Source organism: Xiphophorus maculatus, chromosome 11 (assembly GCF_002775205.1).
Source record: "Xiphophorus maculatus strain JP 163 A chromosome 11, X_maculatus-5.0-male, whole genome shotgun sequence".
NCBI lineage: Eukaryota > Metazoa > Chordata > Actinopteri > Cyprinodontiformes > Poeciliidae > Xiphophorus > Xiphophorus maculatus.
The window spans coordinates 15,374,126-15,397,510 of NC_036453.1; the positions used below are offsets into that span (position 1 = coordinate 15,374,126).

Here is a 23,385-nt window from a genome sequence, read left to right on the forward strand (position 1 = left end):
GAAATTAACTTCACCAGGATGAAGATGAAGAGGCTGTCTGAGAGACATCAGAGCGCGACGGTTTCCTGTCCTTCAGCGTGACGTCACACCGCCGCGGCGTCTCGGTGGAGAGAGGCCACCGAGAAGAGAGGCGGAACCAGTGAAGAACCAGTATAGCCGGCTTCCACACCATTCCAGCTCCATATTTTGCACTTCATGCTGATCCAGGAGGAAGACGCCTCTGCCTGACGAGTTTCCTGGTCCGACTATCAGGCCATGACAGAACCCTGAGGTCAGAGGTCAACAGGAAGCCTTTTGTCTCCTGAAGCAGTTTCAGCCACAGCTTCCTTCCAGGCCTCACAGCGAGAGCGGCTGGTGATGAAGGTGTGCTGCTCTCAGCTTCCTGTCCTCGGGGCCAATGATTGGCCCCTCAGGTGAGCTCAGGTGTGAGATGGGTAAAGGTTTCTGTGCTGATGGTTAATAATCTGTTAATAATCTGCTGGACTCTATCCTGAAGCACAGAGTTCCTTCAGACGGACGACTGCAGCTCGGATGGAGGACGACACCAGGGTAAGGCATTCACGGTTCTGATTCTGGTTCTGGCTCAGATTCTGGTCCAGGTTGGGGGAGTTCTCAGAACTTGAGGTGAGGCTTTCAGGGCTCAGAGTTAAGCTTTGTTTAAGCCTTTCCAGTGTGATAAGAATCGGTTTCTGTGAAGACATATTATTAAATCTGTGACGAATGAAACCTCCAAGCCATCCAGCTTCAGGTGTCAATGCACCTCTGGACACACAGGTACACAACACTTGAAGTAGGTGTTGTGTACCTGTCCATTCTCAGAAACGTGTGCGCCTTCCTGGAAGTGGTAGCAAAGTTTGTTTGCTCTGAATTGGGTCACAGTGACACAATCAGCGGTTTATAGTCCATGCAAATGATCTACACAGTTACTACATTCCTCAGTCAGTTAGAATGACCTGAAAACACCAGGAATCACCTGGAAACACCTGGAATCACAAGGAGAACCAATCACTTCCTTCTGTTAGGTGAATCACAACAAGCAAGCACCTCCTTCCTGCTTCTTGTGAAGAGGTTGAGTCAGTACCAGGAGCTGCTAGTTAGCTGTTGGTTAGTTGCTGGTTAGCTGCTGGTTAGCTGCTGCTGGCTAGGTGCTGAGGGCTAACTGCTAGCCAGCACGTTATTATCAGATTCCTGCTTTGCAGCATCAGGAGTTGTTAGCACAATGCCACGGTGGAAAAACTCAGCAGCAACTGTTGCTTCTTTAAGGGTCAAAGGTTATTTCCAAACCACCTAAAGTCCATCGTTCTCCAGAGGAAAACACCTCTGTCAGTAATTCTTCCCTTCTGCAAAAGTTTGAACCAGCACCTTCCTGCTTTGCTGTCGGTTTTATCCCGACATTTCTGTTCTTTCACAGGCAGTTTCTTGCTGTTTCTTGTTGTTTCTGTCCTCACAAAAGCTGTTTCTGTCCATTTTTGGCCATTTCTTTTTGTTTCTGGCTGTTTCTGTTATCACACAGGCAATGCTTTTATTTCTGTCCGTTTCTGGCCTTTTCTGGCTGTTTCTTGCCGTTTCGCACCGGCCACAGAAAGCTGCCAAAGGGAAGCTTGCCCTGTCGTTTCAGTCGTTTGTTTCCATTTTCTGCTCTTGCAGCAAGGCAGACTTTGGAAGAACTCTGGTCAGAACATCAACAGTGACTAAACGTCGTTCAATGTCTGATTGGCAAATAAAAACATGAAACATATTAGTCGTGTTAGGAACGCAGTCCTCTGTTTTCTTCTGTTTCTTGTTGGACACAGGTAGATTTTACCTGCAGCACCATCTGCTGTTGGTCTCATCTGAGACCAGCTGCTGACTGGCTACTGCCTCTCAGGCTGGGTTTTTATTGGTGAGGAGAACCAGCTAGTGGGTTCATACTGACATGTTTACCCTGCAGGGTGTAAAGATATGTTCATTCAGCTTCCCTGATTTTCTCAGGAAAAAACTCTTTACTTTTAAACCCCTTCAAGGAAAGCTAAACAGAGCGGCAAGTGCTGCTACCTAATTATCTGGCCTTGGTGTTTTGGACCTGGAACAGAACTCTGGACCTTAAGGAGTGGATTCAACACTACTGTTGTAGAAAAATCTGTTTTCTCAGAACTAAACCGTTTCTTCTGCAGTTAACGTCTTATTCTCACTAAATATTCCTGAACTCCATCTGTTGAACCTGAATACCTGGTCAGGCTGCTGCACCTCTGTCCACACAGAGCCCGGATTGCCTGGAAGATGGACGGGGCCCCAGGCCGAGCAAGGCCGACTCTTCCATAAACCAGCCAATCAGAGCAGAGAGGGCGGGACTAGACATGATTTATACCATTGAAGATGTTCCACCATGGTACCTGTGCATCCTGCTGGGACTACAGGTGAGAATCGGACTAAGCTGGTCCAGTTCCATCCAGAGCGTTTCTGGCAGAACTCTGCAGACCATAATGGGTCAGGTGGGTCCTGACTGGATGTTTCAGTTTACTTCGTCTTGTTCTTGATGAATCAGAATGAGTCACAAAGCAAAGATGTCCTTCAAACAGCCTAAAAATGTTCAGTCCATTTAAATCCTGTTCAGGAGTCCGATCCAGTAAATCTGGAGGTTCTGACAGAATCCTGCTGGTGCCGGCTTTCCCTAAAATAACCACTAATTATTTTTAGCAGCAATAATCAAATGACCAATGAAGTTGTGCAACATTGAAGAGTTTTAGGTTTTCCTCCCCCCTGAGTTGCTTTCCAATCAGTTTTATTTGGGGTGTTGCCAAGGAGACCCTGTGGTTGGGTAGCGGGTCTGAAGCAACTTCCTCTTCGGGACGCTGAGATCCTTGACAGGAAAGCAGCTCCATCACAGTGGGTCAGAACCGAACTGTAGCACGGCCAAAACTACCAGCGTTTGATCAGTTTCTGGAGACCAGAGAAGTTTCGGAGTCTGACATTGGTTTGGCAACGTTGCACACCGGAGCAAAATTAGCTTTACAGATAGCTGGTTAATTTGATCAAAACTGCTCATCAACTGCCAGCGGGGGGCGCAGCCACCATTTGGGTCGTTGAGCTTTCTTCTGAGACTGAAGGGTGACTCTTTTCTCATTGGTTCACAGCATTACCTGACATGTTTCAGTGGCACTGTGGCAGTCCCATTCCTTCTGGCTGACGCTATGTGTGTCGGACAAGACCAAAACACTGTCAGTCAGCTGATTGGAACGATTTTCACCACCGTTGGAATCACCACACTGATCCAGACCACCTTTGGAGTCAGGTAGGTCTCTGCTGAAGCTTCAGGAGAATATGAGGAGCTTAAGACTAAAGTGAGTCTGTGCTTCCAGGCTTCCTTTGTTTCAGGCCAGTGCTTTTGCCTTCCTGATTCCTGCTCAGGCCATCCTCAGCCTGGACCGCTGGGCGTGTCCCAGTGAAGGTGATGCTTTATTTCTCAGCACCGATGCTTTGTTTCTGTAAGTAAACATGGCGACCCTGACATTTCTGGGTTTTATTTCCAGATGTGATTTATGGGAACTGGAGTCTTCCCCTCAACACCTCCCATATCTGGCACCCTCGCATCAGAGAGGTACGATGACCTAGGTGGTCAGGCATCTAGATGTGGGTCAGGACTAATGAAATTCACGTTTTAAGGGTCCACACTGAGGCCAAGTTCACTTTTGACTCATACCTTGGTAGAATCTCTGCATCAGGAAACTGTAAGAACCAAAACAAAACCCATTGAAACTCTGGCCTCTTCAGACAACTTCAACAAGTCCTTAAAGAAGACTAAACTTTAAGGGCCTGAACCTGGTTCAGACAAGGTCATGACAAACTCTGGACTGGACCAGAACTGGACCTCTGCCTCTCTACTGGAGCCTGGTTCTCTTCTGTTGATCAGAGACAGAAGTTGCCAGGTTCTGCTGCAGGTCTGATAATAGAAGACATTGCTCAATCTCGTCAGACTTCAGTTTAGCTTAAAACTTCATTGTTAAGGTGGTTCTGATCCATTTAGTATTTCATGGCACAGAGTCCTGTGGAGTAGTATGTCACCACTTAACCACAGTGCCCTCCTGACCCCTGGCCAGCCTGCATCTCCTCAGCTGGGTCAGATGGGTCTAAAAGATTCTGTGATGTTTCTGTTTTCTATAGGAGCGCATGCTAGAGACGACTTATTCTTTGCTTGTTTACAGATTCAGGGAGCCATCATCATGTCGAGTCTGGTGGAAGTTCTGATTGGTTTGTCTGGATTACCTGGTCTGCTATTGGAGTACATTGGTCCGCTCACCATCACACCAACCGTCTCCCTGATCGGTCTGTCCGTGTTCACCACCGCTGGAGACCGAGCTGGGGCCCACTGGGGCCTGTCTGCTTTGTAAGACACCTGTCCACCTGTCTGTGAAACCTGTTTATCTGTCCACCTATCAGCATCTCTCAACTTCTCAGTTTGAAACACGTAACCCTTAACAGACATGTCTGTTTCTCTCTACAGATGTATGTTACTGATTGTGCTGTTTGCTCAGTACCTGAGGACAACATCACTCCCTGTTCCTGTTTACAGCAGAAGAAAAGGCCTGACGTCCACCAGAGTCCAGATCTTCAAGATGTTTCCTGTAAATGAGACTCCACAGAGACGGTGAAGTCAGCGAGGACGTAATGTAATGATATTATCCTCTGAATCTCGTCTCAGATCATCCTCGCCATAATGCTGGTCTGGCTCGTTTGTTACGTTCTGACTTTAACTGACCTGCTCCCTAACGACCCGAAAAGCTATGGACACAAAGGACGGACCGACGCTCGTGGGGACATCATGGCGTCAGCGCCGTGGTTCAGGATGCCCTACCCATGTAAGGAATTTGCCAAGGAAACGCCCCTGATGTAATGAAGACACAGGGCTGATAATGATGGTGATGTCCCATAGGTCAGTGGGGGTTGCCGGTGATGACTGTTGCTGGCGTGTTGGGGATGTTGAGTGCCACCATGGCGGGGATTGTGGAGTCCATTGGAGATTATTACGCCTGCGCCCGTCTGTCGGGCGCCACGCCGCCACCAGTTCATGCTATCAACAGGTGAGTCTGGAACTCGGTGGCTGTTTTCCTTTCCTGTTCAGATTGTTGATTTTCTGCGTTGCTTATTTCAGGGGGATCTTCACTGAGGGAATCTGCTGCGTCATTGCAGGTCTGTTAGGGACAGGAAATGGATCGACCTCCTCCAGTCCCAACATCGGAGTCCTTGGAATCACCAAGGTGAAAATCTTCACCAGGATGAATGAGGCCCTTCTTTATATCTGGTCAGATTACTCCAAGTTTTACTGGCTCCAGATTAACTGGTGCAGGATTTACTGGTACTTGGTGTTCTGTTGCTGGATGTAGTCATCCCGGGCCTACTGGTCCATTTATTACTAGTTCTAGATGATTGATGATAGGGTTTAATGTTCTGCTCTATTTAAAATTATTTTGTTTATTTAGCGTCAACTGACAGCTAGTGTCACGTCACCATGGGAGCTGAGTGTCTTGTAGTTTCTGGTCACCACTAGGGGGAGTATCTCAGTTTCATGTGCTGATTCCAACAAAGGCAGCTAAGCGGTTATTTAAGGCCAGTAGAAATCTATCTGGGTGTTGCTAATGAAAAGGGGAAACGGTTTTCTGTTGTGCTTAAACAGTTATCTGGCTTGTTCTTAATAGAAATGTAAAGATAAATGTTCTAGTCCTGGTCAAAAATAACACTGAGGTTCTTTATTGCTGGAGATCAGGTGATTGGCCAAAGAGTTTATGTTTTATAAACTCTGGATCCATAGACAACGTCTGACTTCTTGAAACAGGTCGTTACTATTTAAATGCTCACATACTTGATTAACGACTATTTTCTCAAGAATTACAGATTAGAAAGGAAGATTAGATGTAGGTCTGTAAATAAGCCATCATAAGTGAGAGAAGATTTCTAAGTAAAAGTTAAATTACAGATAGCTTAAAAGGTGGTGGTCCATGTACTAAGGAGAGGTTCATCCTATCTAAAATGGGGGCAGGAATCAAAGGAAACACTTTAAATAATTTGGTTCTGATTGGGTCCAACATGCATGTTGAAGGAAGAAGATGAGATGTTTAATAAGTCAAATCTCCGCTGACTCAACACAGATCAGCTCTGTAGTTACATCAATGCCGCTTCACTTACTGAGGATGAAGCGTTCATGTTCAGGAGGATGACAATCATTTTATTTTTAATAGAATCAATTTTGGTTGGTTTCAATGATGAAAATCTTTTGTTCTTGCAGGGCCAAGTTTATTAAAAAATAATTAGACAGCACAGGATTATGGGTAAGTACTGTTATTGCTTCACATTTAATGCCAGATGTGAGCATAAGGTCTACAGTCTGACCGTAAGAGTGGGTAGGACAGTGAATTCTCCGAGTAAAGCCAATTCAGTTTAAGATAGCATTAAAGCTACATTTAAGCTAGCATGACTGTCAACGTCCCCACATAAATGATCTTTACAACTAAATCAGATATAAACAGACATCTAATTTGACAAGACGTATTTCTGACATTAACAAACATTGACCAAACTGTGAAATTATTCCTTCATGTTTAAGATCTTTGCTAAGGAGCAACATGGTGGCGTAATGTGGTAATGCGGTGCCTGTGATGGACTATTGACCTGTGAGAAACCGTTTTCTTCTTAAATCAAACATGACTTAAAGAAATGTTGCCTCCTGATTTAACGCCTTTAAATTGGGTCTCTGTCACTTTAAAAAACGTCTGCTCCTTCTGAAGCTCCACCTGCAGGAAGTTGTTCCAACATGGCTCCTCTATTAACCCTTTAAGGTTTTGACCAGCGTTCCTATAATGAGCTCTGCAGCTCCACCTTGGAGATTAAAATATTTCGGAAACACAAAAGAATTAAAGAAACACTCCAGGTTTGTTGTTGATGTGGAAATAAAATTATAACATGACGGAAAGTTCAAAAAGCTGATTTCACATCATACTGACCCTATAAATGGAGGAGTTTGTCTTTTACTGCTACTTTAGAAAACAGTCTTCTAAAAATGTCAGAAGGTTTAGGAGTTTTAAAGTCAAGCGGAGCAGCGTTGTAGTTTTCTGGCCGATCGCCAATTACCGATCTTTTAAAAAGCTTAACCTGCCGATTCCGATTTTGGTCGATGCCAATTTTTTTTTTGTCTGAAATGTTGCTCAATATAGCAAGAACGTTGTTGAGTTGGCAACAGTGGGTCACTGTTAATAATTATAAACGTGCAGACATAGCTTGGAGGGCCGGTCTGTCAGTCAAACTTTTCTCACTGGAGAGCAAGAGAGGACAGTGGTTGATTCTTAAACATTTGCCAAGCTAGATAAGGTCGATGGATAAGATCGGCTCCGTATGTAAAAATTGGCCGATCAATTATCTCCCAAAATTAAGGAAATCGGCACCAATCAATCGATAAATCGGTGCACCCCTAGTTGGTAGTAAACTCTGTAGACCTGGACAGGCCCGAGTGTTTAGTCCACGGAAAGAGAACATGATGGCGTTTTGCAGTGTGTGTCGATGTTTGTCTGAAGGTCGACCTGTGTGCAGGTGGGCAGCAGACGGGTGGTTCAGTTTGGAGCTGGGATCATGTTCATCCTGGGAGCGGTTGGGAAGTTCACGGCTCTGTTTGCCTCTCTGCCGGATCCCATCCTTGGAGGAATGTTCTGCACATTGTTTGGTAAGCCACAGGTTCTTTCAGCTCAGGTGAGTTGATGAGATCACATTAATCCTTTTTTTTTCTTTCATCCGCAGGTATGATCACAGCTGTTGGCCTATCAAACCTGCAGCTGGTTGATTTGAACTCTTCCAGAAATCTTTTTGTTCTCGGGTTCTCCATGTTTTTCGGCCTCACGCTGCCAGCATACTTGGACACACATCCGAAAGCCATCAGGACAGGTGAGTGTGTTTACCTGAGAATGTTAGTGTTCATTAGAGTTTTTTTTGTTTTGTTGTAATATTTTCCTTGATTTGCTGCTTTGAGTCCCTCAATTTAAAACATGAAAGCTGAGCTGACCCCCACCTGCTGGTGGATAATGAAATGACACCAGAGTTACACACTGCTAGTAGCTGCGTCTGCATCCATGACCTCCAGTCACCTGTCCTACCTGTCGTCGTTACCATGGCAACTGCATCTTGTGGCTGGCCAGGCAGGACTTTCTGATTAATCAGTCGTTCTACAGACCAGAACTGAACCGGTTCTGATTTTGAAACGTATTCAGTTTCAGTGTGAATAAAATCTGGAGTCCTCCTAACTGAACATTAAAGACTCTTCTGGTTGGCTGTACTGGTTTTCGTCTGGAGCTGCTGGTTGGCTGTACTGGTTTTCATCTGACTGAAATTATTCTCTCTCTTCTGGTTCAGGTGTTGCAGAACTGGATCAGATTCTGACAGTTCTTCTGTCCACTGAGATGTTCGTTGGAGGTTTCCTGGCTTTTTGTCTCGACAACACAATACCAGGTGAACAACAACCCAATCATCTGTTGCCAATAGCAACAGCTGATCAGGAGCATTTTCAGCTCTAGTCTTCATGGAGAACTTTCTACTGAACGTTTCACAGAATTTCAGTTTTTATATCAAGCCTCTACAAATACAGAAAAGCATCAAATCCCTTTGATTAGATTTATTTCTTAAAAAAACCAATCCAAAAAAATGACAAGAATGGAACCAACAAAACCTAAATATTGTGGACAGGTGGAGCTGCAGTGATGTCACACTCACCTGTTTTCTTCGTCTGTGTTCAGGAACGAGGGAGGAGCGAGGACTTGTGCAGTGGAGCTCCTCAAGCACCGCTCCCACATCAGGCCACGCCCCCTCTCCAGGCTCCGCCTCCTATGACTTCCCTGTGGGCATGGGCGTGGTCAGACGGACCCGCTGGCTCCGCCGGTTCCCCATCTGCCCCACCTTCACAGGTTTCAGGGTGTGTGAGGAAGATCTGCCCCTGGAAGGGGAGGAGCTAGCAGGACAGGGGGAGGAGCTAGGAGACGCCCCCCTGCCAAGCACCAAGGTGTGACAGTGATGTCATAAGGCTGAGCCAATGAGGTTGAATTTGATCAGATTAAAGCTGCAGTTTCTTCCAGAAAATTGATCAGAAGGTTCGTCTATCAATATGATTATTGATTAAATTATGGCACCTGCAGCTGGACTCATGACAGCTTCCTGTTTCCCATCTGCTGTAGCGCCGCCCCCTCCTCACCTTTAGGGTCAGAACCGGGACCAAATGTTCGGGTCAGAAGCTTGTTAGGTTTTCAATAAAATGTATTGAACTGTGTTTCTGGTGATGCTCTAATTTAACTTTACAAATGGCGCCCCCTGCTGGTCAAAAGCAGCCAAGTTACTCAAGAATCAACAAGTTCTCATCGGGAACTACCTGAGCCCCGTTCTGTTTGGACTGGCCACAGAGTTATGATGCTTTAGTGGAACCCGGTTCCAGAGGTCAGCTCCACTTCCTGGATCCACGACTGAACTCTGACCTTTGGGCTTCCTCAAGGTCAGGAACCATAACCCTTAATTCACCGAGTTTCAACTTTCACCATAAAAGCCTCTTCAGTTCTGATCGGTTCAAATTGGTTCTGATCGGTGGAACCAGACGGTCCGCATATCCAAGACACAACGAGTCCAGTTCCACTGCTGTGTTTACTTGAGAATGTGGCCATCTCAACCACGATGATTATTAAATTTAAACGTAAGAATCTTGAGCACAAATTTGATCACAATGGTTAATTTATTGAAACCTGAAGCTTCAAAGTTTGACATTGAAAGAATGAAAATCTGACATTTTTTATTTCAGCACAGATTTCACATTAAATGAAATTGCAGCCTTATTTTATAAACTCCACTGCTTTTCATGTTGAAGTTTGTTAGAAATGAAGGAGTCAGTAAAGCTCAGAAGCAAAGGGTTAACCCTAACTCTGACCCTGAAGTCCTCCACTGATCAATTAGCAGTTTGTCAGCAGAACCTGTAATGAACTTTGACCTCCTGAGAAGGAAGCTGTTGCAGCAGAGACGGCCTATTTAAAGTCCTTTGGTTTCGCTGACATTAAACATTAATTAGCAAAAATAAAATCTAGAGGAGCAGCTGGAGCTTCAGGTCTGATGGAGGATCATGGTGGCATCATCATGAGGTGTTGTCATGGTAACAGGTAGGTAGGGCCCACCGTACAGCAAGGGCACGCCCATCAGTGGAAACTGACTGACTGGCAGGACTGTCGGGTTTCCCGCCAACATGGGGAGGGCGGAGCCTGCAGGTAGGAACACCTGGACGAAGCGTCCAGTTTCCGGGTCCAGCAGCAGCTTCCTCTGAGCTGCTGGGCCGGCATCCATGTAGAAGCAGCGATGACTGCTGGCGTCTAACATCAGGTGACAGGAAGCAGGGACACTAAGCAAGGATCCGGGTGCTGCAGTGGAAACCAGGTCCTTGCATACCAGGCCAGGTGTGAAAGTCTGTGAGCTCACAGGTAAGGGCTGCTGCGGCGGTTGAACCTGTTCACGCCTCCCAAAGCTCCTGCAGTCTGGATCTCTGCTGGTTTCAGTCTGATTTGAAGAGTTATCCCTGACTTTGATCGGATTTTTGTCAGGGTTCACCAACAGGTGGAGAGGGGGAGGAGCTGGGGGATGAAGGTGGGATGGCATGCAGTTCAGAGGAGGGTGGGTGAAGGGGACACTTCTCAGGTGTGACTGCAGCCTGTAAAAACAGGGATGGAGGAGCTGAATGGGAGCAAAGGGAGAACCTTCACATCGGGTGGAGCGCTGGCTCTGGGTGCAGCATGGACGGAATTGGGGATCTGGGGCAGACTCAGAGGACTTCTGTTTCTGGAGATCAGGTGATGAGCGCTGCAAGGGGGCAAGGGACACTGCAGCTGTCTCTGATTGGTTCAGTTCTGAAGGGACATGGTGGACGGGTTGGACATGGCAGATGGGTTGGACATGGCGGATGGGTTGGACGTGGTGGATGGGTTGGACGTGGTGGATGGGTTGGATGGGTTGGACGTGGTGGATGGGTTGGACGTGGTGGATGGGTTGGACGTGGTGGATGGGTTGGACATGGCGGATGGGTTGGACAGGGGGCCTGCCTTCAGACTCGCCCATTGGCTGACTGTTTTGTTTTTCAATTGCTGTCGGATGGCTGCCAGCGTCGTCCTGTTGCCTGTTTTGTGATTTGCTGAGAGATGCCGTAACCATGGCAGCACGATGTTTACCCTCTGCAGCTGGGTGACGTGAGACGCTCTCCTCCTGGCCAATAGCGTTGCGGCTCATTGGGTTCATGCTAACAGCTTTGCTGTTGCTGATGCTTTTGAAACTTTTCACATCTCTGACCAGGTGCAGTGGAGCTTTGGACGCACCTGTCTCCACCTGCTGCCCTGCAGGGGGGGCAGGTGGAGCATACGGGGCAGGTACTGCCTCCAGCTTCTTCAGGCTGTTAGCTGTGCTGCTGCTCTGCTCCACTTGCATCTTCTTGGACAGGATGTTCATTAAGAGGCTTGACGCCATCTTTGTTTTACTTTCATCCAGAGAATAAGATTTCTGAAGGCATCGCCGGCTTCCTTCCAGCGGGAGACCTGAAAGATCAGAAAACTGGATCAGAACTCAGTCTGCCACCAGATCTGGTCACGTCTGTACAGGGAAGCAATATGTAAGTCAGTTCAATCTGGTTTACATTAAAACATGAGCAGCAAAAGGCTTTCAGGACAAACGGCTGATCAGCTTCAAACATCAGCATGGAAACCTGATGATCGACCGACCAGAAAAACCATCCAACCAACCAACCAACCAACCAACCAACCCACCAACCAAACACCCAACCAACCAACCACCCAACCAACCAACCAACCAAACACCCAACCAACCAACCAACCAACCAACCAACCAACCAACCAACCAACCATCCAACCAACCATCCAACCAACCATCCAACCAACCAAACACCCAACCAACCAACCAACCAACCACCCAACCACCCAACCAACCAACCAACCAACCAACCAACCAACCATCCAACCAACCAAACACCCAACCAACCAACCAACCAACCAACCAACCAACCAACCAACCAACCAACCAACCAACCACCCAACGTCAATGTTTTGTCAGTTTGCTGTTTTGGATCTCTCCGATGTTTCAGTAATGACCTTGAACTGCTGCTGTGTTTCAGGATTACATTGAAATTATTTTCTAAATATCTGACAGAGAAGCTTTTACCGCTGTTGGCCCCTGCAATACGGCCTTTGTAGACCCTGTAGCTGCCAGCCTCGCCACTGGCTGTGGGATGCATGTGCAGCGATGCAGGCATGCTGTTCTGGCGTAGAAATGAAAGTGGACGGGAATGTCTTTCGGTAACTCCTCCCCTCTCAGGAGGGTCGTCCTTCATCATCACCTGTTCAGGTAAGCAGACAGGAAGACAAATACGCTCATGTGATGAAATATTCAGTTCTTAACAAATGTCCCCCATTGATGGTTTTACTCATTAAACAGAAGTGAAGCATCACTCACACACACTCACACACACACACACACTACCAGCTGCTGCCCCGTTCGGCTAAATCTTGTTTCCATCATGGAGAAGAAGTGGAAGAATATGAAAACTTCGGCGTTCATCCGGACAAACTGGAGATGCAGCAGAGAAACGTCTAGACTCTAGAGGAACAGAGCGACTGCACGTCTGCAGACAAACTAGTTTAAACTACGACATAAAGAATATGTTGACAGATGGTCAACGTGTTCTAATTCAACCAAATATGGTTTAATGTTTGACCATGACGGGCAAAAACCAAAACAACAACAGTTGTGAGTGCATGACTTTGGACTAACTGCACTCACCTGTCTCTTAAAGGGACAGTGACCTCAAAATGACAGGGTGGACAGGAAAGTCAGGAAGTTGAACAAATTATGGGAATGTAAAATAAACCCTGTGATGGACTGGTACCTGTCCAGGTGTCCCTGCCTTTGGCCCAGTGTCTGCAGGAAACGGATGATGGACGAATATCTAAATGTTTGAATGCTTTCTCTTTTAACCCGTTTGGATTTGGTGCAGCCATCATGAGGGAAATGTCAACAATGTGCATTCTACCTGAGATCTGCAGCGCTGCACTAAGACGTGTGTAAATATTCAGGCATTAGTTCCACATGATTCTGTAAAATGTCCTCTGGGTGGATTTTAATGGAGCAGCAGAGAGAAGCTGAATCACTTCAGGGATCAAATCTGATGAAAGAATGTTTTCACTGATTTATCTGCTGTTCTCAGGAAGGTAAATCAGTGACGATGTCAGAAAAACTCACCTGTGTTTCCATGGTTACGCGCACACATCCTAAGCCACTCTCAGGCTCCAACTCTTCATCGTCCGATTGGAGGATAACGGAGGGAGAGAAGTGCAGAGACAGATCCTCCTCGGACCATTCGCTGCCTTCGTCCTCTTCCTCGTCATCCCTGCTGAAGATGTCCAGGTACTCCACCTCACGCTCACCTGTCCAGGTGACTTCTGACCTCTTGTCTGCAGGAACTAGTGAACACGGCGGAAGGATCTGTGGGCTGGAGCTGTGACAAGGCGGCAGGTCAGCCTCAGCGCAGCCATGTGCACCGAGGTCCTTCCTCACTCCTCTTCCTCCCTGCAGGACACTCATAGTTTTTCTGTGGAGGAAAAAGATAAAAAAAAACAATTTTGCTGGTGTTTGGTGTTAATGATGGGTTTACTAGAAACTCTAAATAATTTACACAGAAATATTTAAAAGACTAAATTGCCTTCCATGTTGTAACTATCCAGTTTACAGCAATTAGTTGATATTTCAGTTTAACTTTCTATATTTATTATTTTATCTTTATTTATGATTCTCCTCAAAGTTCTGCACTTCATCCTCATGTTGTCATGATTAATCACTAAGGTTTCCTTAGTGACCTGTGTGATTATTAACACATCTTATTAGTGTTAATAATCACTAATAAATCTGATTAATCACTAATAAATCTGATTAATCACTAATAAATCTGATTAATCACTAATAAGACTGATTAATCAGTCCTGTGACTCCCTGCTGCTGATTAAACATACATTTCTTCAGAGTTTAAATCTCAGAGTTTCGGGTTCTGTGGCTCGGTTTAACTTCGACTCAACGGGAAAGAGTCCTGAAACTGAAATCATACATCAAAACACTTTCAAAGCGAAATGAGTTTATTGTTTGGTTAAAATAAATCACATAATTACACATCAACAGTTGAACCAATCAGATCTGTTTACCTGGGATCAGATCAGAGATCAGAACCGACTCGGATCGTTCAGGTTCTGGACCCAGCAGAGTCTGGCTCCAGGTCCAGGTAGAATATTACTATTACTGTACAACCAATAGTCCAGGTTCCCGCTGCAGCTGGTTCCAGTTCTGGAGTCTCTGGGTCCAGAACCGGGCGATCCACACCAACACTGCAGGAAACAGAGACAGAGAGAGAGATTTCTATTTGTGGAGCTGACTGACAGACGAGGCTGCTGCTCTCTCTCTCTCTCTCTCTCTGCCTGTTTCACTGAAGCTTGCTCGCCCGTCTCCAGTCTGTCAGCAACTCTCTCTCTCTCTCTCTCTCCTGTCCACATTGGTGTTGTTCTCCAGCAGTAACCCGGCTGGAGCCATTGATTGGTCCAGGTCAGTTAGAGGAGGGATGTATCTAAGAGTTGCAGGTGGAAGTTTCAGAGGATGGAATTGACCATCTCTGATTTAGACTTTATTTTCTGAAACTCAAGGTTCTGATTTGAGTTTTGGGCCAGTTCTCGCTCCCGACCAGGCGGTGGCGGTAGTGGGCCACCTCGCTGCTTGCAACGCTAGAAATAACCAGCAGCAGAAGACTCGTCATTTCCTTTGCCATATCGGGAGCTGCAGCTGGGTGGTTCTGGTTCTGCGGTTTCGTGGCGGTCCGCATCAGATGCCTGGGTTCCAGTTCTCAGCTCTGCAGGTGGGTTTGCAACCGGTGCCGGTAAAAATCAGGAAATCAGCACTTGGATCCGAGTCATGCGTTATGGACCCGGACCACAGTTCGAGTGGTGGTGCTCTGGTCATTTCCGGTTAGCCGCTTGCTAACGCCAGAGCTGCTTTACGGCAATCAGCTGATCTGACCGGAAGTGAAGGACCAAGTTGCGCAGCAAGTCCTCAGACAGAGATCAGTGGCCGACACCAGAACCGGTACCAATCAGTGGACGGACATGAGCAGCGCATGCGCAGAACAGAGGCTGGTGTTCAGCCCCGGGCTCGTGCAGCTGGTGCAGGTACCGTTTACCTGTAAAAAAACAGCTGGAGGCCTTGGGGGCGTGGCTGCAGGTGGGAACAGGTGGGAGAGCTGGTTCAGGTGGGAACAGGTTGGGCCAGGCAGGTCTCGACAGGTAACAGAGACAGGTGCACTCAGGTTTACTAGCGAGGTGGTCCCGTATTTGGAACAGGTCTCCATGGAGACGCTCTGTTCTGTCATCAAAGTGAGGCCTCCATGTTGTTTCTAAATGTGCACTAGGACTGTTCTGGTTCTGGACGCTAGCTGTTCTCTGGTGTTAATATTCAGTTCCTCTCGGTATTTCGGACCTTCAGTTTGGTACTGAACTTGCCGGTTCCATAGCAACAGGATATGGCCCTGTCTAACCTGGCTCTCTGCTCGTCCCCAGGATGAGGTCCTGCCCCAGGGCCCGAGGGTTCTGGTTACCGGGGCGACAGGCCTTCTGGGTCGGGCCGTCTGCAAGGAGTTCCAGAACCACGACTGGACGGTGAGCGGAACCGGCCTGCGGCGGGCCCGGCCCCGCTTCCTGCGCTGTGACCTGACCGACGAGGACGCCGTGCGCCGGCTGCTGCAGGAGACCAAGGTACCAGAACCTGACCCCGTATGAAAACTTTTGACCTCCTCTCCTCTGGCCAGGTCCAGATGTATCCTGTCGGTGCATGTGATTGGCTGCAGCCTCTGCCCTCTGATTGGTTGACTGTGCTGCCCCTTCCACCAATAGCAGACAACAGACTTCCTGTATGCTTGGACTAGACCAGACTGAGGTTCCTGAATGCTTGGACTAGACCAGACTGAGGTTCCTGAATGCTTGGACTAGACCAGACTGAGGTTCCTGAATGCTTGGACTAGACCAGACTGAGGTTCCTGAATGCTTGGACTAGACCAGACTGAGGTTCCTGAATGCTTGGACTAGACCAGACTGATTTTGACTTTATTGATCTCAGAACAAATGAAATGTTTTCACTCGTCGTCACCTTTGAGTTTTAGATCAGATTTAATTTCTCTAAGTTTACTCAAATACTGATTCTAAAATATGAATAAATGAACATGGAAGATCTGAAAATCCAGTAAAAGTCCAGATTCTTCTGGATCAGAGTCGGATCTGATCCTTCAGCACAACCTGACAACCCGCAGCATCCTCTTCATCAGTCCATTATACGACAGAGTGTCTTCAGTCAGAGGACTCTTCAGTTTGGCTCTCATACAGACTGCTACAGCAGATTAGTAATACTTTTAAACTGGATTATCAATAATACTTTGGGACCAAATTATTATTGATCTCAATAATAGCTTATTGGGATCAATAAGTTATTATTGAACTGAATTGTTCCCTCTCGCTGTTGAGCCGTTTTATGTAATGGCGGCTAATAACCAATTAATTTTCTGCATTAATTTAAACATTCCTTCATTGTCAAGATGTTTGTAGCATCTCTGTCCTTGGACAGCCAGACAGGGTCAAAGGTCATGGGTGCAGCAAAGCCCAGGTCATGGGCTTTCAGAGAGATTCATTTTCTGTAAATCAGACATTTTGTGGATTCCATTTTGGCAGCAGAGAAAAAACAGGAAGTACACTCGATGATGTCACTGATCCTCTGACATCATCAGCTTTATTTTTAGTAAAGAGAAATAAACTGGAGGGTCATTTAAAGGTCTGCTCAGGTTCTGGTGCTGATTGACCCGGTCGGCTCGCCGGGCTTCAACCGGTGTCGTCATGGTAACCTGAGCATTTCTGTTCCAGCCCGACGTTCTGGTCCACTGCGCCGCAGAACGGCGTCCGGACGTCATGGAGAGAAACGCGGACGCGGCGGTCAGTCTGAACGTCCACGCCTCCAGCACCGTCTCCAGGGAGACAGGTCAGTGGTCACATGACGCCGCGGAGCCAGACTCCAGGTTCAGACCACAGACTTTTATATGTTGCATCAGCTGCGGTTCTCACTGACTTTTATATGGCCCTGTTGCCCCACCGTACATCTGCCCCCGGTTCAGACCCGGACCCTCTCTGGTTCTTTATGACCTGGTCCAATCGGTTCTGGTACAAGAACCCAGTTGGTTCAGATAAATCTAGAAATCCAAAAACAGGAAGTTTGTTTTTGCTCCAACAGCTTCCAGTCTGTTCAGAAGGTTCTGGTTCTGTAGAACCATTCTGACGGGACGCCCAGAGAGCCGGATCAGTACTTGTTCAGGTTCCGCTCCAAACCAGGGGATTGTGTTTTGGTTCTGATCACAAGGAAAATGGATTTTAACAATCCTGGTGTTCATGTGCCAGGAGGATCCAGGTCATGCATGTTTCCTGTAACCTTTGACCTTTCTGACCGCAGCCGCCTGCGGTGCCCTGCTCATCTACATCAGCACCGACTACGTGTTTGATGGCCGGAACCCTCCGTACGGCGAGGACGACTGTCCCAACCCACTCAACCTGTACGGGCGGAGCAAGCTGGAGGGAGAGAGGGAGGCGCTCAGACACTGCCCAGGTAAACAACAGGCAGGCGACAGGTGGTCTGTCTTGTTGCCCAGGTGACTCACCTGTGGGGGCCAGTTGGTGGCGCTGATGTCTTAAAGTTACCTGATGCTTTACCTGCAGCTAATTCAGGACAGATTTTCACCTGGAAAACTGGACATTTTGGATCAGCTACTGTTCTCACTAAATCTGCTTATTGTGCAGAAAATCAAAATCAACTCAAGTAATTTTTTGATCCGAACAGAAATTAAATAAATGTAATAAGTAAATTGTGGAAGTCCAACCGGCCAGAAAAACCTGGGCTGCAGGTTCTGTTAGGGTTTTGCATTAGGGAAATGGTTTCCAACAGTATTGTTAATTTATTACAAAAAATAATTGAAAAATGGTGAGTTGGGCCAAAAGCAGAGGTCAAAGTGCAACACAAAGAACTGAAGCACAAACTGACCAAGCAAACAAGACATGAGGGAAACTTAAACAGTAGAGCATCACTCCTCCTGACCAGTAGTGGGCGACAGTAGAAAGGGGAAAACGCCCCTTTAACAGGAAGAAAACTACACCAGAACCGGGTCAGTACCAGTGGCCATCTGACCCGACTGGAGAGAAGACAGAGCAGAAGAACTGAACCATTAGAACTTTCTATGTTGCAGTAAAAAGTTATGATAATGCAGACTGGAGAGTAGTAGGAGAAAAAAGTGAGGTAGTCAGATTGTCTGCAGCCTGTAGCATCATGACTACAGAGGCAGCTCAGGATGACCTCGTGGTTCATTGGTGGACTGACCGCTCACCTGTTTCAGGCGCGGTGATCCTGCGTGTTCCCGTCCTGTTCGGGGAGGTGGAGTCTGTGACGGAGAGCGCCGTGACGTCGCTATGGCAACAGGTCCAGGAGGCGACGGAGGAGCGGCGGGCGCTGGACCACTGCCTGCAGCGCTTCCCCACCGACGCGCGAGACGTCGCCGCCGTCTGCAGGAAGCTGGCTGAGAGAGCGAGACAGGTGGGAGCTCAGAGCGCCGCCGCCGTGCGGCGCCTTATTTTACGCACAAGTCGGCATGTATAAAAATGAACGTGGCGTGAACGTTTACGTAAACAAGCGCAAACTTTTGATCTGCCATGTGCGGCGGCCACGCAAACTTTCTCTGTGGATAATGACAAACTACAAAGCGTCAAAACTCACCGAAATACACTGAAGTCTGACTACATTCATTTATTTGGATCAAGAAGCATCGAACCCGGTGTTTATCATAACTTTAATATTTTATTGTTTAAACATAAACAATGAAACTGAACCACATGGTCCTCAGACAGTAACATAACACTCACACAAAATAAAACAAATATATATATAAAGGATGTGAAAACCTCACTACAAAGTAAATAGTACTTTTCCTTCCTGCTGTTCAAACAGGCATTTGCACAATCTCTTTATTTTTTTAAATTTTCTTCAAAATGTATTATTTTTATGTTTTGTGAGGTGACCTTATGTACCCTGAAAGCAACTTTTAAATGAAATATATAATGATTACTTATACTGCTACAAGCAAGGACCGTTGCCATGGTTACTGGGACTAGTAGTGGCAGGCTTAAACTAATGTACATTAAGATGTATTGCTGGGTGGCGACAGGGTGGACCAGCAGCAGTTGTGCTCTATTTCCTGCAAATTGCGATTTATAAAGGGAAGGTGCGCAGCGTGCGCACGGCTTTATACATCTGAGTTTTTTTTGTGCACTGCACTTTTTAAAATTTGTCTGTACACCAAGTCTTATTGTGAAAACTGCGCAATGTTTTATACATGAGGCCCCTGATGTTTGATAAGTGAAGTCTCAGCTGACTGAACACAGGTCAGTTCTATAGTTATATTAATGCTGCTTCACTTCCTGAGGATGAAGCGTTCATGTTCAGGAGGATGACAGTCATTTAATTTTTAATGAAATCGATTTTATTTAAGGAGAATCCCATGTAGTCGTTACTGCTGAGATCTGGAATCGATGGATCAACAGAGCCGTGACTCTGAGGAAGTTTGGCAACTGGACTGAGGTAAAACCTGGGATTGTTATTATTCTCCTCTGTTAGTCCTCTGTTCTTTGTCTGAGATTTAACAAAGAACTATGAGGAAATACGGCCGTGTGTCAACACAAGATCAGGAGTTTGATGATGGGAGTGTGCAAGGTCTGTTAATGTTTTGAATACAATGCTCTGACTCTGAATGTCCTCCACTACAAACCACAAACTGAAGCCATTTTAACGCTTTGGAACAAAAATCTAAGTTAGTTATTTGAATGAATTGCAGGTAATGAAAACTCAGATGTATAGAGCCGTGCGCACGCTGCACACCTTCCCTTCATAAATTCCCCCGGCGGCCGAAGTCCTGCTGCCTTTAGATGTGCCTGTTGGGTTAGATGGAGAAAACTGCCTCACTAGCCTGCAGTCACATCTGCACAGCTCTGCTGATATGCTAATATGCTAATGAGCCAATAGGATAGCGAGCTGATATTGGAGACAGGTGAAGTTGTGAAAATGTCAAATACCGTGGAGTTCCCAGCCAGGTCTCTGAAACCAAATCTGTTTCTCTCAGCAGGATCCGTCCATCCGAGGAATCTTCCATTTCTCCGGTAAAGAGCAGATGACCAAATATGAGATGGCTGTTGCCATGGCGCAGGCCTTCAACCTGCCGTCCAATCACCTCGTACCTGTGAGTCACCTGATTGCTTTATTGTTTTCTTTTGTTTTCCTAAGACATTCATTATTGCCTGCTGCCAATAATTTTAAGTGGTGCTGATTGGAGCTCTGTTGCATCATCTCATGCTGTCTCTCCATCTGTCCACAGCTGACGGAGCAGCCGGCCGGGTCCGCTCCTCGTCCAATCAACAGCCAGCTGAACTGTTCCCGCCTGGAGCAGCTGAGCCTGAGCGTGGAGCCGCGAGCGTTCTCCGTCGCCATCAGCGAGTGTCTGTGGCCGTTCACGGCCGACAAACGCTGGAGACAGACCGTCTTCCACTGAACCCGTCCTGCTGAAACGGCACCAGTCCACCTGCTTCAAGCTTCACAATGAATGTTTTAGTCTTTTATTTTTTTTTTTTTTTCCCTTTTGGAGGAGTGAGACACTGGGAGGGATCTGCGTCTCCAGATCATCTGCTGTGGAAACTGAAGTGATGCTGTCAGTGGAAACAGGTTGAGCTGAATATTTCCCCACAGGCCTTGATTTAAGTTTAGCTCTGGTTTAGTTTCTGTTCATGAATCTGATTTACACTGAAAAAAATTACATGACTGCTTGGACTCGAGAGGAAATGACAATAAAAGAAAGTCATTCTGATTTTGTTTGGATGTCACCTAAGGTTAAGATCGAGTTCCCGACAGCTTCAGACTGGAGGTATGAGGGCAGGTTACGTGTCTCATTATAAAGTCATGAAGTTTAACTTGAATTATGTTGGTGTTGGGTTTTATTTTCAACAGCGAAGCGTCTCGTCCGTCAGCGTTCCTGATGTTTGTGTCCAAACAGGAAACATGGGCCAGGATTCAGTGTTTGGAAAGACAAAAGTGATAATCCAGCCTTAATCTGGCTGTGAGAGAAGGGGCCTTGATGCCTCAGTGTTTAATAATCTGACACCAAGGTTTAACATGTCTACGTTTCAGGAAAACACCAGTCAGGTTTTAGATCCCGTCCAAAAGCTGCTAAACATTCAGGTGTTGAAACATCTGGAGTATAAATACGTAGGCTTTAGGTAGTTCTTTAAGCTTGTGGGATGGTCACGTGGTTTTTATTTACCAGTTACTTTGATGGTCACTTCACCCATTCAGTCGATCAGTCGATCTCTGCTGTGGAAGAGATCGACAGCAGGTGAGATAATCAGAGCAAGAGAAGCAGCAGAATCCCGTGGAGCCTGTAACTTGTTTGCCTGGAACTTTGACGTAAATAAAGAAATGCCTTTTTGACAGACTTTTTGGAACTGCGTACGCCAGAAACCCACAGTGCCTCCAGTGGCTATTTGAAGTGAATTCACCTTTAAGTCTCAAGTTTTTGATTTTTGGAATTTTGAGTTGTCCGTCAAAAATAGTCACTGCAACGACTTTGATCAGTTTGGTTGAAGGTGGAGAAAATGTGGTGACAGAGGGCAGGAGAGAGGACATGGCAATGGGCTTAGTTTCCAAGAATGATGTGAAGCATTTCCTGAGGAAAGGGCGACAGCACCCTCTGCTGGCCAAAGTGGAGAACAACGTTTTAGTGGCTTATCTAAAGTCAGCCTGCTGACTACAGATCCTATGAAATCGCAATAATTGTGATTTAATGAGACCGGCAACAGTATGTTTGCAGTGAAAACTTGTTTTAAACAGTAAATCATGCGTTTCTCTAGGCTTAAAGAATACTTTAATGTCCAATAAGCGGCTGTGTTGAAAATTTGGTCCTTTATAGGTGGTTGTATCTAAACAGTCAATGGCGGTCTTAATAGTCAATTTAACTGAGATATTGTGATTTTTTTTCAAAGTCCTTAAAAATTCCTCAAAATCCTCTTCAGAAAATGACCGAACGGCGAAAATATCATCTAGAAATCGGAAATAATGTATGGGTTTCTTTGAACATTGTTTTTTTTTTTTTAGGGCCGAGGTCTTCCCCTGGGACAATAAAAATATTTGGGTAAGCAGGAGCGAGTTTTTTTGCCCATCGCAGTGCCCTTTGGAGAAAAAATTCTCCATTGAACTCAGTTTCTAGTGAGTTTGATCTGTAACAGCTGTAAGAGCTCTTTCTCTGTTGTCTGGATGTTCTTTGAAGATCTTTCTCACTGCATCAATTCCTTCCTGAATGTCTATATTTGAGTAAAGACTATCGATGTCGAGTGAAAATAGAAACGAATATTCAGGAATAATTAATTATTTAACTGCTCTACAGCGCCCCCTAACGTGAGATGGGACAAACCATAGGTTGTAGAGATCTGACATTCGGTATGTACTGTATGTAGATCACCCCAAATCAAGAAAAAAGTCTCTTGGAGACAGGGAGGTGGCCATTTTGGGTCAGAGGGGAAATTTGAGCCATTTTTCACTTTTACACTTTAACAAACTCCTTAGGATTTAACCTATCAGCTTCACTTTTGGTCTGGATGCGGTAAAGGGTGGGGCATTAAAAGTTATCAAAACTATACATAAACGCTCAGGGGGCGTCACCAAGTGGCGAACTTGGTGTACTTGCAAAAGCAAACAAAACGCTATAATGTTCCCAAAAAAGGTCAATTGGTACCAAACTTGGCATGAGTGATCCTGACTGGATGCCTGACCGTCCTGTCGCCACAGTCTGGAGTGTTGGATCAAACAACCTGGATGGGTAACTGAAAGAGCTGGGCTTCCTGCACCTCTTTGGTAAAAACAAATGTGGGACATAAATGTTGCATAGCTTAAATTTACTCAGAATAATTCTGCCCAGAAGCACAGTCATGACAGATAAAATAAACATAAAACTTGGTAATGTATGCAGCACCCAAAAGGACGGATGAATTCAGATATTTTCTAATGCATTTTATCAAAGCAAGAAATTGCAAATGGTCCTAATTTTCTTGCTTTCATTTTTACTAGTTGAATGTTCAGTTTACACGTCTGCTCATTTGTATACAAACTCTAGCAGGCGGCTCTATGCCTGAGGATATACAAGATTTCTCTTATTCCCACACATTATTATTACCGCAGACTTTTGATCTT

General features: G+C 46.1%; 3 protein-coding genes across 6 annotated transcripts; 2 read left to right on the forward strand and 1 right to left on the reverse strand.

Moving 5' to 3' along the window:
- The first annotated feature begins 108 nt into the window (after positions 1-108).
- On the forward strand, positions 109-9,277 carry slc23a1 (solute carrier family 23 member 1). Of its 2 annotated transcripts, none has more exons than XM_014470439.2 (15): positions 109-413; positions 497-549; positions 2,241-2,396; positions 3,114-3,271; positions 3,339-3,427; positions 3,510-3,577; positions 4,182-4,363; positions 4,481-4,601; positions 4,679-4,835; positions 4,910-5,057; positions 5,129-5,234; positions 7,558-7,687; positions 7,762-7,905; positions 8,371-8,466; positions 8,751-9,277. In XM_014470439.2, exons 1-15 carry the CDS (start codon positions 398-400, stop codon positions 9,017-9,019), a joined length of 1,893 nt encoding a protein of 630 aa, XP_014325925.1. In that variant the 5' UTR covers positions 109-397; the 3' UTR covers positions 9,020-9,277. The 2 variants fall into 2 exon arrangements, with proteins under 2 accessions (XP_014325925.1, XP_023198528.1); XM_023342760.1 differs by having other exon boundaries at positions 115-413; positions 502-549.
- An 815-nt stretch (positions 9,278-10,092) lies between these two features.
- Positions 10,093-14,712, reverse strand: LOC111610101. The gene is made up of 4 exons (XM_023342532.1): positions 14,235-14,712; positions 13,282-13,630; positions 12,205-12,379; positions 10,093-11,564 (listed from the first exon to the last, which is right to left on the reverse strand). The coding sequence occupies exons 2-4, from the start codon at positions 13,621-13,623 to the stop codon at positions 10,093-10,095; spliced, it is 1,989 nt and encodes a 662-aa protein (XP_023198300.1). The 5' UTR covers positions 13,624-13,630; positions 14,235-14,712.
- mat2b (methionine adenosyltransferase 2B) lies at positions 14,712-21,119 on the forward strand. Of its 3 annotated transcripts, none has more exons than XM_005803529.3 (7): positions 14,712-14,935; positions 15,633-15,827; positions 16,983-17,097; positions 17,563-17,715; positions 18,497-18,693; positions 20,273-20,389; positions 20,525-21,119. In XM_005803529.3, the coding sequence occupies exons 1-7, from the start codon at positions 14,906-14,908 to the stop codon at positions 20,696-20,698; spliced, it is 981 nt and encodes a 326-aa protein (XP_005803586.1). In that variant the 5' UTR covers positions 14,712-14,905; the 3' UTR covers positions 20,699-21,119. The 3 variants fall into 3 exon arrangements, with proteins under 3 accessions (XP_005803586.1, XP_023198524.1, XP_023198525.1); XM_023342756.1 differs by lacking the exon at positions 14,712-14,935 and adding an exon at positions 15,081-15,245; XM_023342757.1 differs by lacking the exon at positions 14,712-14,935 and adding an exon at positions 15,082-15,245 and having other exon boundaries at positions 20,276-20,389.
- The last annotated feature ends 2,266 nt before the right edge of the window (positions 21,120-23,385 follow it).

What these genes read in the sequence shown, in the direction of transcription:
- slc23a1 (XM_014470439.2), top strand. An exon ending in AGATCTTCAAGATGTTTCCT is followed by an intron (nt 4,602 to 4,678) that starts GTAAATGAGACT and finishes ATCTCGTCTCAG; the next exon opens with ATCATCCTCGCCATAATGCT. An exon ending in AATGTTCTGCACATTGTTTG is followed by an intron (nt 7,688 to 7,761) that starts GTAAGCCACAGG and finishes TTTCATCCGCAG; the next exon opens with GTATGATCACAGCTGTTGGC.
- LOC111610101 (XM_023342532.1), bottom strand. Translation starts at nt 13,623, where the DNA reads ATGAGTGTCCTGCAGGGAGGAAGAGGAGTGAGGAAGGACCTCGGTGCA. An exon ending in GCGTAACCATGGAAACACAG is followed by an intron (nt 12,380 to 13,281) that starts GTGAGTTTTTCT and finishes TTACCTGAACAG; the next exon opens with GTGATGATGAAGGACGACCC. An exon ending in TATTGCAGGGGCCAACAGCG is followed by an intron (nt 11,565 to 12,204) that starts GTAAAAGCTTCT and finishes CTGATCTTTCAG; the next exon opens with GTCTCCCGCTGGAAGGAAGC.
- mat2b (XM_023342756.1), top strand. Translation starts at nt 15,183, where the DNA reads ATGAGCAGCGCATGCGCAGAACAGAGGCTGGTGTTCAGCCCCGGGCTC. An exon ending in GGCTCGTGCAGCTGGTGCAG is followed by an intron (nt 15,246 to 15,632) that starts GTACCGTTTACC and finishes GCTCGTCCCCAG; the next exon opens with GATGAGGTCCTGCCCCAGGG. An exon ending in GGCTGCTGCAGGAGACCAAG is followed by an intron (nt 15,828 to 16,982) that starts GTACCAGAACCT and finishes TTTCTGTTCCAG; the next exon opens with CCCGACGTTCTGGTCCACTG.